General features: G+C 33.4%; 1 protein-coding gene across 7 annotated transcripts in view; it reads right to left on the bottom strand.

Annotated features, from left to right (window-relative positions):
- Positions 1–3,060: 3,060 nt before the first annotated feature.
- The window catches only part of LOC105329080 (calcitonin gene-related peptide type 1 receptor-like), a 33,001-nt gene continuing 19,784 nt past the window's right edge, over positions 3,061–16,277 (bottom strand). For 5 of the 7 annotated variants that reach the window (XM_034452520.2, XM_034452519.2, XM_034452521.2 and 2 more), the window contains 10 exons: positions 14,302–14,770; positions 13,100–13,176; positions 12,575–12,666; positions 11,353–11,506; positions 8,421–8,632; positions 8,184–8,250; positions 7,796–7,878; positions 6,620–6,755; positions 4,665–4,706; positions 3,061–4,081 (listed from right to left, as the gene is read on the bottom strand). In XM_034452520.2, coding sequence (XP_034308411.2) covers positions 3,839–4,081; positions 4,665–4,706; positions 6,620–6,755; positions 7,796–7,878; positions 8,184–8,250; positions 8,421–8,632; positions 11,353–11,506; positions 12,575–12,666; positions 13,100–13,176; positions 14,302–14,770 — 1,575 coding nt within the window. In that variant the 3' untranslated portion in view covers positions 3,061–3,838. 7 annotated transcript variants of the gene reach the window in all.

Below are 16,277 nucleotides of genomic sequence, written 5' to 3'. Positions count from 1 at the left end.
ACCATGGGCATTATATACATGTAGTTTCGTTCCAAAAGATATATTTATTGTGTAAAATTTGTACAGTAATATTTTTGTAAACATGTTCCTTTTTTTGAGGCTCGGGATCTGATATTATCCCTAAGTTACTGGTCATCTCTGACAAGAATGTATATATTGTATTTATTGTTGTTTGTGTTATGTATGTATGCAATTCGTTTGTGACTATTATATTATATCTTGTTATACTTTCATGTTAAATACTGAAATCTGATTGGTTAAGACGCAGTTAATAATATTTACTATTACCCTCAGCGTTAGCAACTCACTTGGCAACGGGTAACATTAAAAAATGTTACATGCGCGAAAATTATGCGCGTACGGTTCGCTGTAGAATTCACGTTATTCCTATATAAAAGCACTTAAAAATTTTAAAAAAGACATTCAGTATAACAAAATAAATAGTGCCTGTTGGGGAGGATAACAGTTGAAATTGACACCCCTCAAAAACCATTGTCAACCTCCGCTTCGCGTCGGTTGACAATGGTTTTCTCGGGGTGTCAATTTCAACTGTTACCCTCCCAAACAGGCACTACTTATATAATATCATCCAGGGTTATTTTGGCCTTGTGTAATTTTTGGCCTTGTACACTTGCAAACAGTATCCCCGTCTTTAATTCGCCCAGACACAGTTGTGTTTCAAGAAAGATAATTTGAGACATTGGAATTCGCCCCAGTATTAAATAAGCCCAATGAAAACGAGGGCAGAAAGGGCGATAATAAGATGGGGGGGGGGGTATTTCCCTGTGTACAGTACCCTCGATTACTGAATAAAATATACAAACTTGTATTGAACAACTCAATAGAAGGTTAAGGAGGAATTTTGTCGTCAACTCACTCTTGATAAAAATTATTGCAGTTATATTCGCCTCATGTTATGTGCGTAATTCTTCTTCACTTTCAAAGTGTTTTGCCCGACGTGAATTCGCCCAGACAATAGAATGCATGATGAATAATCTTTTTTATCAACACAGTATTTTAATATTGGTTTTAATTCGTCCAGTATTTATTTCGCTAGCTGACCACGTAAGCGAAAAAAACGAAGACTAATATTTCCCTGTAATCATTTTTAAAGCAAATTTTGCTTAATAATTGCTTTGAGCCAACCTTTGGATATACAAGTATTTTATGATTGAACATGAGTTTAAGGTAGTCCTATACTCGGCACTAAATGGGCTCAATCATTAAAAGCTTAGCTTTAAATGATAAATATACATTCTAGCAATACATATACAAAAGAAAATATGTATGTTTACATGCTAGTTTGTTTGTTATCACCTCTCAGACGGGTGTACCCCCTTGCGAAAATTATTGACAATTACGAAATTTGTCAGACGTCCGTTTTTCCTAAAAATAATTACCAATTTTGGGGAAATTAGAACTGAACATACAAAATAGAGTATAAATACTTATTTAAGCAATATCTCATCAATAATTTTGCGCAAATTTTTGTAAATAAGTACGCTTTATGGACCTGATGTATCAAAATAGAATACAAAAAATGCAATGCTAGTATCGCGTTTGGTAATTTTTTTACAATTTTATGGACTCAAACTTAAATTCATGGTGTTTATTCTATAGATTGACATCTTAGAAAAAAGATTTGGTAAAATAAATTATATGTTGACGGATTACTTTTCACGCTATAAGCTCTAAACCAAGTAGACCCTGACGAAAAAATTCATAAAAATCACATTTCGCTACAGTTTTCTGCCGAGATCTGTCAACAATGTTAGATATCATTTAAACATTAATTAATTGACGATTGAATAAATTCAAAATATCTTCTGTCTCTAAATTTAAACCGGTTTTGGTAAAAGAAAAATAAAATTTCGGGAGGGGGCATCAAAACAAAGAAGATATAAGCTTACCTGAGATCCTGGTTAATCAGACACTTCGTTTTTCATTTTACTTTAATAGAATCGAGTTTTTCAACGTTAATCATTTCTATCTCTCAAAGAATACATATATTACCGTTCTAATTGCTTATTATTGCCATTGTTTACAACAGCGATGTAGAGCAAAATCAATACCGGGTATCTAAAACGCTTTATAAAAGTCGAACTAATATTGTAAAACCCGTATTAAGACGCAGTGCGATACTCGGACTACTTTAATACAGAAAATTTCTGTTTAAAAAGACCACCTATTTTGATGTGTAAAATCTTGTATAATGCGTGTTCAGAGCAATTAAATTCCCGAAAACACAATGCAGAATGGTACAAGAAATATTTAATGAACATGGCAAAAGAGATTACTTTGAACTAAACCCAGATATTAAATTAACCATTGCCTATGATATCTGATTGTTGAACTGAATCCCCAGTGTTGAACAATAAGTCCCATGCATGACCTAAAATTTTAGAGTTGAATGAAATGTTTCTTCAAGTGTTGAGTCAGAGTTCCCAATTGAACCACTTACCTTTTATGTTGAATGAAAGGTCATTGTGGCTTTAACCACATTGTTAAATTATGAGAAATCCCCTTAAAATAAACCACAGTGTTTTAAGGGAGGTTCGTTTGAATCACAAACCAATATATAAATAGTGCCTGTTTGGGAGGGTAACAGTTGAAATTGACACCCCGAGAAAACCATTGTCAACCGACGCGAAGCGAAAATTGTACGACGCGAAAATGGTTTTCAATTTCCACTGTTATCCTCCCAAACAGGCACTATTTATTCTGTATACTGAATGCTGAATTTTTTTTAAAAAATTTACTGCTTTTATATAGGAATAACGTGAATTCTACAGCGAACCGTACGCGCATAATTTTCGCGCATGTAACAATTTTTAATGTTACCCGTTGCTAAGTGCATTGCTAACGCTGACGGTAATAGAAAGTATTATGAACTGCGTCTTAACCAATCAGATTTCAGTATTTAACATGAAAGTATAACAATGTAGGTTGTTGAGTTGACCATCATTGAAAAGGTTGCTGGCCAACTTGAACGCTGAACTTCACTGCATTATAATGGTGTAACAGATCAAAAGGAACTAAACAACAAAATGTTTTACTAAACATTTTTCTGCGATTGTTTTATAATGTTAGATTAATAATGACAAATATAAACATTTTTTGTAATGAAAATGAATCTAACGTCTTCATCATCTTATTAGCATCACTGTTGCACAAAAAATACAAAATAACAAAGTTGTATTGTCTGTAATGTACAATTTGTCTTCAATCATAATTATATTAAATTGTAATGTACAATTCGTCTTCAATCATAATTATATCAAATTGTTAAGTAAATCATGTGCTGATACCTTTCAAGCATTAGATTTCGTTGGTGTCTACTAGGACATATAAAATAAGAAGAGCCAGCTCTAAACTTGTATTAACCGATCAAAATTCACCATTCAATACTATCACCAAAATGAATCAAAACTCGCCACTCAACCAGTATCGCCCGATAAAAAATTCGCCACTCAACTTGTAACACCTACATGTAATTAAGATTTGCCATCAACAATGCTGATTTTTTACAGTACAGAAGTTCTCATAGTTGATGTCGGATACTGAATAAGGTTTTATGATATAATTCACAAAACAGAGAATTTTAACAAGGTTTACTTTCTGCTTGTGGTCTAAATTACAATGTAAGATCATACTAGTATATCAATCAGTTCTGTCGCAATAACCGGCTTCATGAAACATTTCTCCAACAACGAGTACAAAAAGGGGCTACGTAATTTCGATATCACCGGGTTTCTGTAAATGTACGTCACGTGACCCTGAGTCACATATCATTATATCACATGGTTTATATTGGACGAATCGCCAATGGTTTGACGTTCTACGTTTCTCCATGAGGACCGTTGTGTAGAAGGCTGCCATTGGTGGATTTCTCTTTGAGTTCCATCTCGTCCTTTCCCTCGGTAGGAACTATCAGTGATTTGTAGCACTGGTCGCCATTTTTTCCTACGTCATATTCGGATCTGATAGAGAGCGTTTGTTGGTCGGTCTGGTTGAGCCGTTTTGACGTAGAAAGGGACCGGCTTCGTCCATGTCGTATGCTTCTCTTGATGTTCGAAATAACCTGTGTAGAAGAGTGACCAAAACAACCTTGAATAACACATAATTCTTTTAAGAAAAAGTCTGAATTTATCATGTTTAGATATTGTCTACAAAAAGAACTCCACTATAAGTAAACAGATTCATTATCACACCTTGAATATATGACGTAAGGTAAGATAATATTATAATTACTCTGTCAACTTAAAAAAAAATATTAAACGTTTCACATCACGTTTAGAGTGGCAAATGATTGTAATTTGATGTGCTAAGGAGAAAGGGAAGTCTCACATATTTGGGTAATATTATTCTGATGTATATTTAAAAAGTAAAGTATTTATTTAAAATCATGACGTTCACTTTTTATAACTCGTTTGGCTTGTTTTAATTTGACCACACTTGTCAGCTTACGGAGATGGCTAGAATATTAGGAGAATGTATACTGCCCAATCCTTAGTAGATATGATGTATGATAATGACATTTATAATGAAATTTTCTTCAGACAACATGCACTGTAATATGCAGGTTCCCTGATTAATGTTTCCGGTATGTATGGCAGATTTGTATAAAGACTTACGCATGTTTTATTGACTGACCTTGAACTTACCTCTCCATTCAGGAAACAGAAGATCATGGAAACAAATAATCCCTGAAAACAAGAAAAATAAATATAGTATAAATATGATTATCTATATATTACGTCAACTACACGCTGTAAAACAATTTTCATGCGCGTGCGACATTTGTTTTGGAACAAAATATCAGAAAATCTTTTTACAGTCTGAAAATTTCAAACAATAATGAATAAATAATGGCATCTGAAGCAGCTTTGCAGTTTTTGTGATAATACCTCTAAGATGATACTTTCAGAAATTCGTTTAATGTTAAATCAATTGATTTGTTTTCAATCTTTTATAATCGTCTACGTCGTCTTATCATTGTAATTAGATAGTTCTTGTTCCATTGTTTCCCCTTAGCTTATTGATATGCAAGATTTGAATTTATCGGGGCGTGTAATGTTTCTCCCGTGCCGGAGAGATTATTTTTTACGCGGTGCTTTGAAATCCAAGAAATTTCTCTGTGATCAGTAAACATGAAATATCATCTATTTTCTGTTGATAACTTGGGCGTCAATTGATATCGTTCATAGTCATGGGGAAATTAAACATGACGTGTAAATGATAGCAGACAAGCATTTAGCCTTGAAAAGGTATAGAAAGGTTTCAATACGCCACTGCATTGACTGTTATTACTCAAATATTATTCAAATACGCTTATATAATTGGTTTAAATATCAAATTTGAAAATTTATTTTTGAATATTTGTATCATCTGCCAGTATTAAGTACCAATCCTACTGAACACTGCAATTTTTTACACCAATTATGTTGACTCCTTGATCAAACAGCTGACTACTCATCCCTATCATTATAATTGTAGTCTCTGTTTTGGCAAACAATAATTCTTCTTTTCTATTAAAAACAAATGAATATTTTATTCGTCAAAAATTTGTTATCTAGGTAATTGACAAATAAAGAATCGTTTATGAATGTTAATGGGGATATAAATACGGGATGGTTACGTAATTAAATCCCATAAATCCATGTGCAAGTGTTAATATTCCCTTTTACAAATGTTGTTGCCCTTTATTGCATGTATTGCAAATTCAACACTATTCATCCTCATCAAATGAACAGTCGCAGTACTATGTGTTACATGTATTTTTGTTACAGTTTTAGATTAATATTGTGATCAAATTGAAAGTTTATCTGCTTGATTGGTGTTATTATTTTAAAAAAGGGGTGGGGTTGGTTTCCCTTTGGTCTGACGCAGCGAAGCTACAACCTATGGTAATATATATATGGCTCAGACTTGGAAAAATAACAAACCATATTTTGCAATGTCTGAAGACATTTGAAGCGACAAGTCTTTACATTATTTTTTTTTCGCCGAAGATGAGTTTTGATCTTCCTAATTGAATTTTCTCGAATATGACTATAGGGAGCTCATGACACGAACTCAGATAGAAGATTCATTTTGGTAATAGTGTCATGTATTCATGCACACTTCGTGACATGCATTCAAGTAAGAAATAATAAGCTCAATGTTCTCAATATTAACCCTCTGATTAAAGAGACAATCATATGTATATTAATGTATTGAATATTTAATATGTCTAAATTAAATTCTTCTGTTACATATGTAAAAACGTTACACTATATCTGTCCAACTTCCGGTTTGACCACTCAAACTAAATACATGATTAAAAATATGTGCATTTTTTTTTTTAGAATTTCTGGGTTTTTTATTATGAGGGCTGGATTGTTGTTGTCATTTTAATCTAAAATTTATCTCTTTGAGAATAGCTCTGTTTAAAGATATAGTGAAGTTTTTTTTTATCATGCTGAATTGTTAAGAAGTTTCTAAATTAGGTATGGTCTGAATATAAAATCTATGGTAGATCTGATGAGATATTTGTTAACTATTGAGCCTCCTTAATCAAAATACAATGTAAAACTTTAAATGGTGAACATAAAGTTGTATAACTAATAAAATGTGTTACCTGAGTATGGCTTATTATCACCGAGACTTTCTCGTATTCATGGCCTCCCTCTTGACTTATCGGTATGCGGTACAGTGTAAAAAACAGATGGATTCCGAACAAAGGAATTAAGATAAATGTAGCTTTCACTGCTCGCCTGAAATATAAACAAAACGTTCAATAAATAATTATCATACTTAGTCTGATTTCATGCAATTTGGCCTGCCTTTTCGTTGAAAATCATCAGCCATTTTGTTAACATCAACTGATCGACTGTCAATATAATTGTTTCAATTACACAGACAAAGTCTCAAACTTTTTAAAATTTTTTTTGGCTGTATGATTACAAGAATCATGTTATAAAATATCGCTTTTTTAAACACTAAAATTATTTATATTAATGTTGTTGCAGTGTAATTGTTTTGTTATTGTTATATGTTGTTATATGGCTGTTGTGGAAGTTTTGTAATTGTTATATGGCTGTTGTGTAAGTTTTGTTATTGTTATATGGCTGTTGTGTAAGTTTTGTTATTGTTATATGGCTGTTGTGTAAGTTTTGTTATTGTTATATGGCTGTTGTGTAAGTTTTGTTATTGTTATATGGCTGTTGTGTAAGTTTTGTTATTGTTATATGGCTGTTGTGTAAGTTTTGATTTGCTACAGTAACTGTTGTTACAATGCATACCGTTGTTGTTAAGTGGGGTTTTTTTTGTTCTTGTGTTATTATGAAATTGTTGTGTTTCTCATTGGTGTTAGAATTGTTTTGTGGTAAAGTTTTCCTGTAATTTTTCTGTTGCTGTGAAATTGTTATGTAGTTGTTTTGTATCTTTTGTTTTGTAATAACATGTATTGTGTTGTTGTTTTTTGTTTAAACATTGCTGTGTAACCTTTGTTTTTGTTGTGTTGTTGTGTAGCTGTGTTACTGTTGATATAAAGGTTGTTGTGTTCTTTTTGATATTTTGGTTGTGGAAAGCTAATGTTTTTGCTGTGTTCTTGTGTTGCTTTTGTCTAGTTGTTATTGTGATGTATTTGTTTCTGTTGTTTTGTTATTTTTGTTGTGAAGTTGTTGCTGTCTTCTTCTGTTGTTTTGTGTAGTTGTTATCGTGGTGTAATTGTTGTTGTGTTGTTTTTGTGAAGATGTTATTGTGATGTCATCGTTGTTGTCATATAGTCATTGTTCATGTTGTTGTTGTTTACCTGAAGTTTCCTGGCTCGTTGGGATGAGTTTGCATCTGAGTCAGGAGGATTCGTAAAATGTTGGACAAAAATACAAGATTTAACTGCAAAATGAAAATAAAAAATTACATTTCATTTTCATCTTGTCTTACCTTTGAATATTAAAGATATAATGGCATTTCATGAATAGTGTTGCAACTAACATGATATTTATTTATTTAAATACTGTCCGTCTCACATGAACAAAAATATTTATGGAGTTTTTCCCCTGCTGAAACCCTTAAAATATATATATAAATATATGATTGCAATTTATGATTACTTGCCACACACGAAAGTAAATTGATAAATGCATATTCACAACATTTTGCGTAAATGAAAGCTATCATATTATGAGAATTCTACTTACAAATAAGAAAAGAACATTTGGTGCATCGAAGATCCATTCTAAGCGTTCATAACTAAATGTCCAACAACTGAAATAAAATTTTCTTTTTGTTATCATGATATTATTTTTTGTCAAGATGTTTGGGTAGGTCTGCCACACCCACCCCACGCTCCCTTCTTGCTTACAAAAAAGCGATGCTATAAGTCCTGTTAAACATAACGTAACAGGTCACAAAATGTTGTACAATGAGTTGATTACCTTTCGTTGTTCAAGATTCCCCTCAGTATGCCGTACAGCGTCGATGACAGGAGGGGCGCGGCCCAGCCGAACACGTACATGACCTTGAGTGACCGGGGCGGGGAGAAGGCGTTGGACATGAGACGGTGGAGGTAGAACCCCTCACAGAACATCCAGGTGTAAGTACAGCACTTAAAGTAGATCTTCAGGAACGACAGCAGCTTACAGCCCACCTGTAATACATTGATAAGTACCTTATTAATAAATCAATTAATCAGCGGTGACAAAAATACGTGCAGTCAATCTGTTAAATATTAAAAGTATAGCTCAAATGGGAAAAATGAGATTTTATTAGAAAAAATTTGTGAGAAGTATATTTAAATGACTTGTATCTTAAACATGTGTAACATTTTTCTGATTTATTTTCTGTAAGATTTCATAAAATCGTGTCGCATTTTCAAGTGGTTCTTTGCATTTCACGCTTGACTTTCAGTTGGAAGCATTTTACATGGAAATCATGCGAGAATGTTTTCCATTCGAACGAAAAAAAATCTGAGGTTCAATAGGCTACTGTTGATTCGTAATTTTACGCGAGTACTCAATTCTGCGATCCCGGTGCTTGGTTACCGTATCAAAACGCGAGAATATAAAATCGCGAAAAGGGAACTTTTATACTAATCTCTTATAATGCTCAAATCTCAGAAAATTAGAGCGAGATTTTTAATTCCGTGAGGGGTGCTTCTCGCCATTTTACGTATCATGTATTAATATTTGTGGATACACGATCACTTATCACATATTAAGGCTGTGCAAACATATATGTCTGGACAGCAGTTCCTCATCAAGGGCTTTTAAAATATCCACATGTAATTATAACTTTCAATACCAGTCCTAGAAAAATCTGATAATTTCATAGTACATATTTATGGGTGGATCCAGAACAAAGAACTATATATGATAAGAGTTAAATTTGGCCCCCATAATTCACTATTTTTTAAATTGTTTCGGTTACAATAAAATGTTATGTTATAATTTAGAAGAGTTCATATAAAATATATTTTTCACATATTTGTTTGATTTATTTGCACTGACTTGCAGTATATGACGTCAGAAGTGACGCTATTTCAAAAATTCAATCAAAATCAGTCGAAATTGACATTTTTCTCATCTTTTTACGAATGGGAAATATAGAGCGCATGCTTGAACCAGGACAAATTTTTTGTCACTTATTAGTCTTGGCTAGATACATCTCTGATTAAAATATTTTGTTGGTTCAAGCATGCGCTCTATGTTTCCTGAAAGAAAAACTTGTTGAAAACAAGCTTTTTTATGCTAAAATGCAAAAATGGCGGGAAAAGGCTGTCTTCACAATGCCGTATTTCTAAATTGTGGGCACTTTAATCAAAATGAACATTAAGTTAAAACATCACATATATATCTGTACAAAGAAAACAAAGAATTACAGTAAAATAATGATATTCCTTTTAGGGGGCCATATTAGGCCCATACCATATATAGTCCGGGAGGTGGATCCGAGGGATATTTAAAATTGCCGGGGGTGGGTCCAAGGTATTTTTCGGCGTCCCTCACCACTCCTCCACCCCCCCCCCCCCACCACCCCCCACATTTTCTCCCCACTCCCTCTAGATCCGCGAATGACATTGACCTACAAACGATTGGTTTAAAACTAAAGAAAAAACAGACAAACAACGTTTGATACGCTATATTTTCACATCCTGATTGCTTCCGTCCTTATATATACGTGATTATATTGTCTGTAGCGTAACTATTTTTGCTTTGTCAGTCTAGATTTCACATCTAAATTGCTATTAACGCCTAGCAGAATGTATACTTTTCAACTCAAATCAAAATAGAATGACTCCTATTTTTTGAAAATGTCGTAGCGAAATAATAGAAACATGATATTCCCGACTAAAATTTCAAAGAAATTCGCTGGAACTAAATTTTTCTATGAATCGGATACGTTTATAAGCAAAATCAAAACATTTAACCGTGAACGTTTTTATTATACAAATAAATAATGCATTATCATGGGAAAAATAAAACACTTTTATCACTTCAATACCAATAGGGAAATATAACATTAATAACAAGATTTACCTCGAAAAAAGAGAGAAAGAAGAACATATATAGTTGGTAAAATAAAAATCAGTTATAATGTCAACACATAAAGTTTAACACCTTCTCCGTCTATTTTTTTACACGTTCTTAAACATCCGACCAAACGCATCAGACGGACGGTCCTTCTAGTTCTGAAACTCGTATGTACATGTAGTAATGACACCATGAAAAGTGTGTATGTTTTATAAGAACTATTACATATACAGGCGTCGTAAATGGGGAGGTTTTTGTAAAGTTAGACCTAACCATTAGGAACATAGCATCAGGGATGGTTCAGCCCCCCCCCCCCCCCATTTTTCTCGCAGCACACAAAACTGTTTCTAAATTTTCTTTAAAAGATTGAAATATTTGAAAATTGGAGTCATAGGTATACTAGCCCCCCCCCCCCCCCCCCTCCCGGAGTAGGATTTTCCTCATTTTGGGAATTAGGTGTTTTTTTTCTTGTTCAAGATTTCTGATGATTAGTCTAGCCCCCCCCCCCCCCCCTCCCCCCACTTTCAATTTGCTTCCGACCCCACTGCTCTTAGGTTGCCTGTCCTTCTTTACCTGAACTATTTTCATTATCCGATTGTTATAACTGCATATATATGTGGGTACATTTGACCTAATTTATAAATTGATTGTATCATTGTCTAAGACTTGTACGTCAAAATCAGAGTAGTTTTTCATAGAACCTTCCATATAGTAGTTCGTTACTTGTTGCGTTTGAATAGACTTACACGCCATTTTATAGTTTGTCGTTTGTTGCCAAAGACTTACGTTATTTTATAGTTTACTTTTGTTTTGGGGGTTTTTTTTTATCAAGACTTACGCCATTTTGCATCAGAGTGGTTTCGAACACGGTCGTACTGGTGACCTTGTCATAGGTCACTAACATGTCCCACAGTATGTCCATGACCTCCTTCAACAAAAAGGACAAGAACAGGTTGATATGGAGTCGAATTCGATGCTGCTTACGTAGCGATCTGCAATAGATAAAACATTACTCTTAACAGTATATTAACTGGCATCTTTTTAAACACCCACATCAACATTTTCTAAGGATTAATATTTTTTTTTGGGGGGGGGGGGGTAAAGCAGTGTACGCCAATATCTCACTGTGCACCTAGTAACTTATATCAAAAACTTTCTTTGGATTAAGACTTTTTCTTTGTATATCCTACCCTGAGATTCCTCTTTACACCCACATCAAATTTTGCAACTAAAGAATTAATATGTTTTGTTAGACGTAATATTATACACTGTTATCCTTCTGTAAATTGGTTAACCGTTACAAAATTTCAAATTGATTTAGATTTATATTTCCCAAATCGCTGTGAATTTAATTATTTTCCGCCTATTTAAACATCCGACAGGCCATTGACAGAGTTATCATACTCAAATGATAATTCTGTGAAATAATAAAAATGCTTTTAGTACGACTGTTTATCGCTCACCTGAGCAACATCAGACATAACTCTGATCAAATCAGTTAAAAGATCTGGACAATATTTTGAAAAGATATTTAAAAAAAATAGCCTCGCCCTACCCCCGGGAATCAGGTTTTGAAAAATTTTGAATCTTAACTAACTGAGGATGCCTGCACCCATGTTTCAGATTTTCTCTTGCCATCTTGGTTTGGAGAAAATGTTGGGTTTTTTTAAAATGCCATCAATTTTTCAACAATTATTAAATATATTCTATTATAAGAGGGCTTGTCCCTCCATTTTAACAAACTTGAATCACCTTCTCCTAAGATGCTATGTGCTAAGTTTGACTAACATTGACTCAATTGATTTTTGTAAAGAAGTTGAAAATGTTAATAGTTTACAGATGGATAGATAGGCGGATAAAAGCTGACCAGAAAAGCTCCCTTGAGCTTTCAGCTTAGGTAAGCTTAGGTTATTGAAAACCTTTAAAAAGAGTTTATTCTCTAAGGTTTAAATGTTCCTGTTTTATTCAGTGTCGCACAAAGTAAATATAGAGGATATCTAATATCTAACAAAATTTATTTTAAATTTCATATAGACAATCTAAGCATATCTTTCCCTCACCTGTATTTGAGAAATATAAGTAATGCTGGCACCAGGGCAACCAAACTGGCGATGCTGCAGCCCAGACCAATGAAAAGCGTCGTTTCAAGTTCCTAGCCAGATTTAAAAAGTTACAAAATTATTAATTTCATAATAGCAATTTTTTCTTTAAATTTCGATTCGTGCTTTTTTTAAAAACATTAATCACAAACTCATACTGCGTCTTACGTGTTTTCTTTCTTTCTTTTTCTTATTCTAAATTCAATTTTGTATTATTTTTTCGGCAAATAAAAGTCAAAAGGGAGAGTTTTTTTATTCTACTAAATTTTCACCCGAAATCAAAAGAAACAAGCAGAGATGAATTGTAAACCAAAAACAAAATGTACACAACAAAATAATGATTGAAAGCAATTTCAGCGGAACAGCATTAAGTATCTTAAGTTTTTTTTCTTTCTCAGAGAGAATGTCATAATTAGTTCTAACACAATTATTGTTTCGTTTATTCTCTAACTTATACCGTACCAGTATGATACAGATAAGACATACCTCTTTTTTAATACACGGGTTATAATCTGTCCGTGTAATCCACTCTCCGTTTGTTTGACATGTCCGGAAAGCCTGTCCTACAACAACAAAGGGTTAAAGTAAATATCTATCCATATCTATATATTATTTCACTGACAGTATATTGTTACCTATATCACATAAACTTCTATTATTCACCTTTCCAACAAGAGCACATTGCTTTTCTTTTTAAAAAAAGAAGAGAAATTGCCTAAATTGAATCAATTTTTCTTCGTCGCACTGTTTAGAAGCGCACAATTTCCCTCCATTGCACGGTTCTCCCTTTGGAATTACTTTGACGTAAAGATGAAAGAATCTTGAGTATTTCAAACAAACTATTTATTTGATAGAAGGTTCATATTCTTTGTGTTTTGATTGATATGTTCTATTATGATTAATTAAATATCCTTCTTATTTTGTTGCTAACTAAGAGCATACATTCAACATTGGATCATCAGCAAGAAGACCTTGAGATATATTATATTTATACATACTGGGGGTGTATTATGTTAACGTGACTCACAAAAATGTGATAATAATAATTATAATATTTTGGTTTTATTGTAAAAAGGGTATAAACGAAAGCCATTTTTTTTTGGGGGGGGGGGTTGATATAAAATTTAATAACATTCATCAACTCTCTGTGCATTTCTATGGGCACCTGCAACCTGGCACTATTAATAATGTATTTACTTCCATACATTTTGATGTGCAATCTTAAGTTTCTGAAATATGTTACAGCATGTATTTATTGTATTTAAAATTTACGTTAAGGTACTATAACTATCAAATATGATAAATAACTCTTTCAAATTGGAAAACGCGGAGTTAAGAAGACTTTGCTAGGCAAGGCATACCGAAAGTGCGTGCATGTTCGAAATTAGTTTAGATCTTCTGAAAAACCAACTTTATTTAATTGATATACAGAGGATAGGTATGCATTACATAATCTAAATTCTAATTGCATGATGAATAGAAAAATGACATTTTAGATAAATTTTTGATCAAATGGTATTTTTCTTAAATTCATTTTCATCTTTAAGAAAAGTTCGTCTTAATAATATGTGACGTCTCAAAATGTGAACTATTCCTTATCAAAATGTTTTGTTTGTTCTAATCTCGATTTTCAAGCTCTTACATAAAAAAGCTAGAGAGAGAAAAAAATCACATTTTTCTAAACTTACGGGATGGTGTAAAAAAGGGCATAAACAATGGACATGACCCATAACTCCGTGTTCCCGGCTCTGCATCGTCCCAGCACAACCATCCATCCCAGACCCTTCCGCAAGAAGAATTAGTCCCCTTCTTCTCTACAGACAGTTGTCTCTGGCAACAGCGTTCAGCGGACTCGCAACAGGAAGTCCACTGATGACATTCGTCTGACGTCAGCACATCACACACATCCGCCTTAACGCTCTGATTCCGGAAGTCCATGGATTCAAAACGTACCCTTCCGCCATTGTGAAAAATATCCACCACTGGCGTAGGACCGGTGGAGTTTACAAGTGGACGGTATTTAAGATGAAACACAAAACGGAAACACCAGGCACAGGAATATTGTCTGAAATCCTGGACATTTTCATGATATCCAAGATGAGATCTGCACAGTTTCCCTCTATAAATATCCAAATCCGCCCATGTGTATGAAACGATCTATAAAGAATAAAGGGGTTATATCAAAATATATTACACATGTAATATACATATTTCTACATGTATATATCAGAAAATGGCTTCAAAGAACAATCTGCAATGATGTTACCGAGTAACTGCTTTATATGCGTCAGTGTTTTTCTGTCTAAAACCTCTATTTCAAATCTTTACATAATAAATAAATAAATAAGTAATAAATAGATAAATTGGTGAGTAAGAATAATTAGTTCTAGAAAATAATTTAACAAGACCAGACACCTTATTTAGTGGCCTTGAAGCAATGATATTTGGTAATTATCAATCCTCTTAAAACATGCTGTGAGTATAATGTGATAATATCGGTACAAAACAGGATTTTTATATAATTATTTAGTTCTTTAAAATTATTTAAGTAAAATTAAAGAGCACATTTGTAATTATTCAAACTTAATTATATGATAAACAAAATTACAAGTTTGGATATTTTGCAAATCTGGTTTCCCCAATTTAAGGTAAAAGTAGCAGACTTTGTGCTTTTGACACATACTATATAAAAAGTGCTTGTTTGGGAGGGTAACAGTTAAAATTGACACCCCGAGAAAACCATTGTCAACTTCCGCCTTGCGTCGGTTGACACTGGTTTTCTCGGGGTGTCAATTTCAACTGTTATCCTCCCAAACAGGCACTATTTATTTTATCATAATGCATGTCTTTATTTTAGAGAAATCTTTACTGCTTTAGTCTACAAATTACGTGATTTCTACAGCGAACCGTACGCGCATAATTTATGCGCATGTAAAAATTCGTTGTTTTCCGTTGCGAAGTGTGTTTCCAATGCTGAGGGTAATAGAACGGATTATCAACTGCGTCAAAACCAATCAGATTTCAGTGTTTGAAATGAAAGTATATATACCAAAGAAGCTATAACACCAGTAAGACGAATATAGGTCAATGATAAAAAAAAAACCACCGTTGCCTGTAAGTTAAGGTGAATGTGATGAATTCACCCTATTGATTGACCATCTTCCCAAATCAAGGGTTTATAATCCGCTCCGAAGTGATGTGTAGAGTGGAGCAGATCAGAAACCCTTGTCTTTGAAAGGTGCCGCTCAATCCCGAGAGGGGTTTATTTCTGAAATTTTGTTGAACTGCCTGAACTCTCGTTGATGAGGTCAAATACTTAACTACCGGCGAGAACTTGTAAACAGAGCACATGTCCAATGTACACAGATAGAGTACATATGGGTTCTCTGGCTGCATGCTTTACTTTAATTGTAGCAAAACAGGGTTCTTGATACAAATAAAAGCCAAAGCTTATTTTTCATGTCGCTGCATGAAAATAAACGAACAATTTTTCTTTTATCATTTATTCTTTGATAACGACCCTTGGTGAGTTTGAATTATGAAAATAACAAGTTTATCTAGCTGAAATTATTCAAAAAGGCGGCACCCCGTAGGTTTGTAGAACTGAAATAGTTTACAATTTATGGTTAACTCAACTGAATAATAAAATGAATGAGCGCAATAT

Source organism: Magallana gigas, chromosome 10, assembly GCF_963853765.1.
Source record: "Magallana gigas chromosome 10, xbMagGiga1.1, whole genome shotgun sequence".
Classification (NCBI taxonomy): Eukaryota; Metazoa; Mollusca; class Bivalvia; order Ostreida; family Ostreidae; genus Magallana; species Magallana gigas.
Note: the sequence above shows the minus strand (reverse complement) of the source record. Positions and strands in the feature narration are given on the sequence as shown.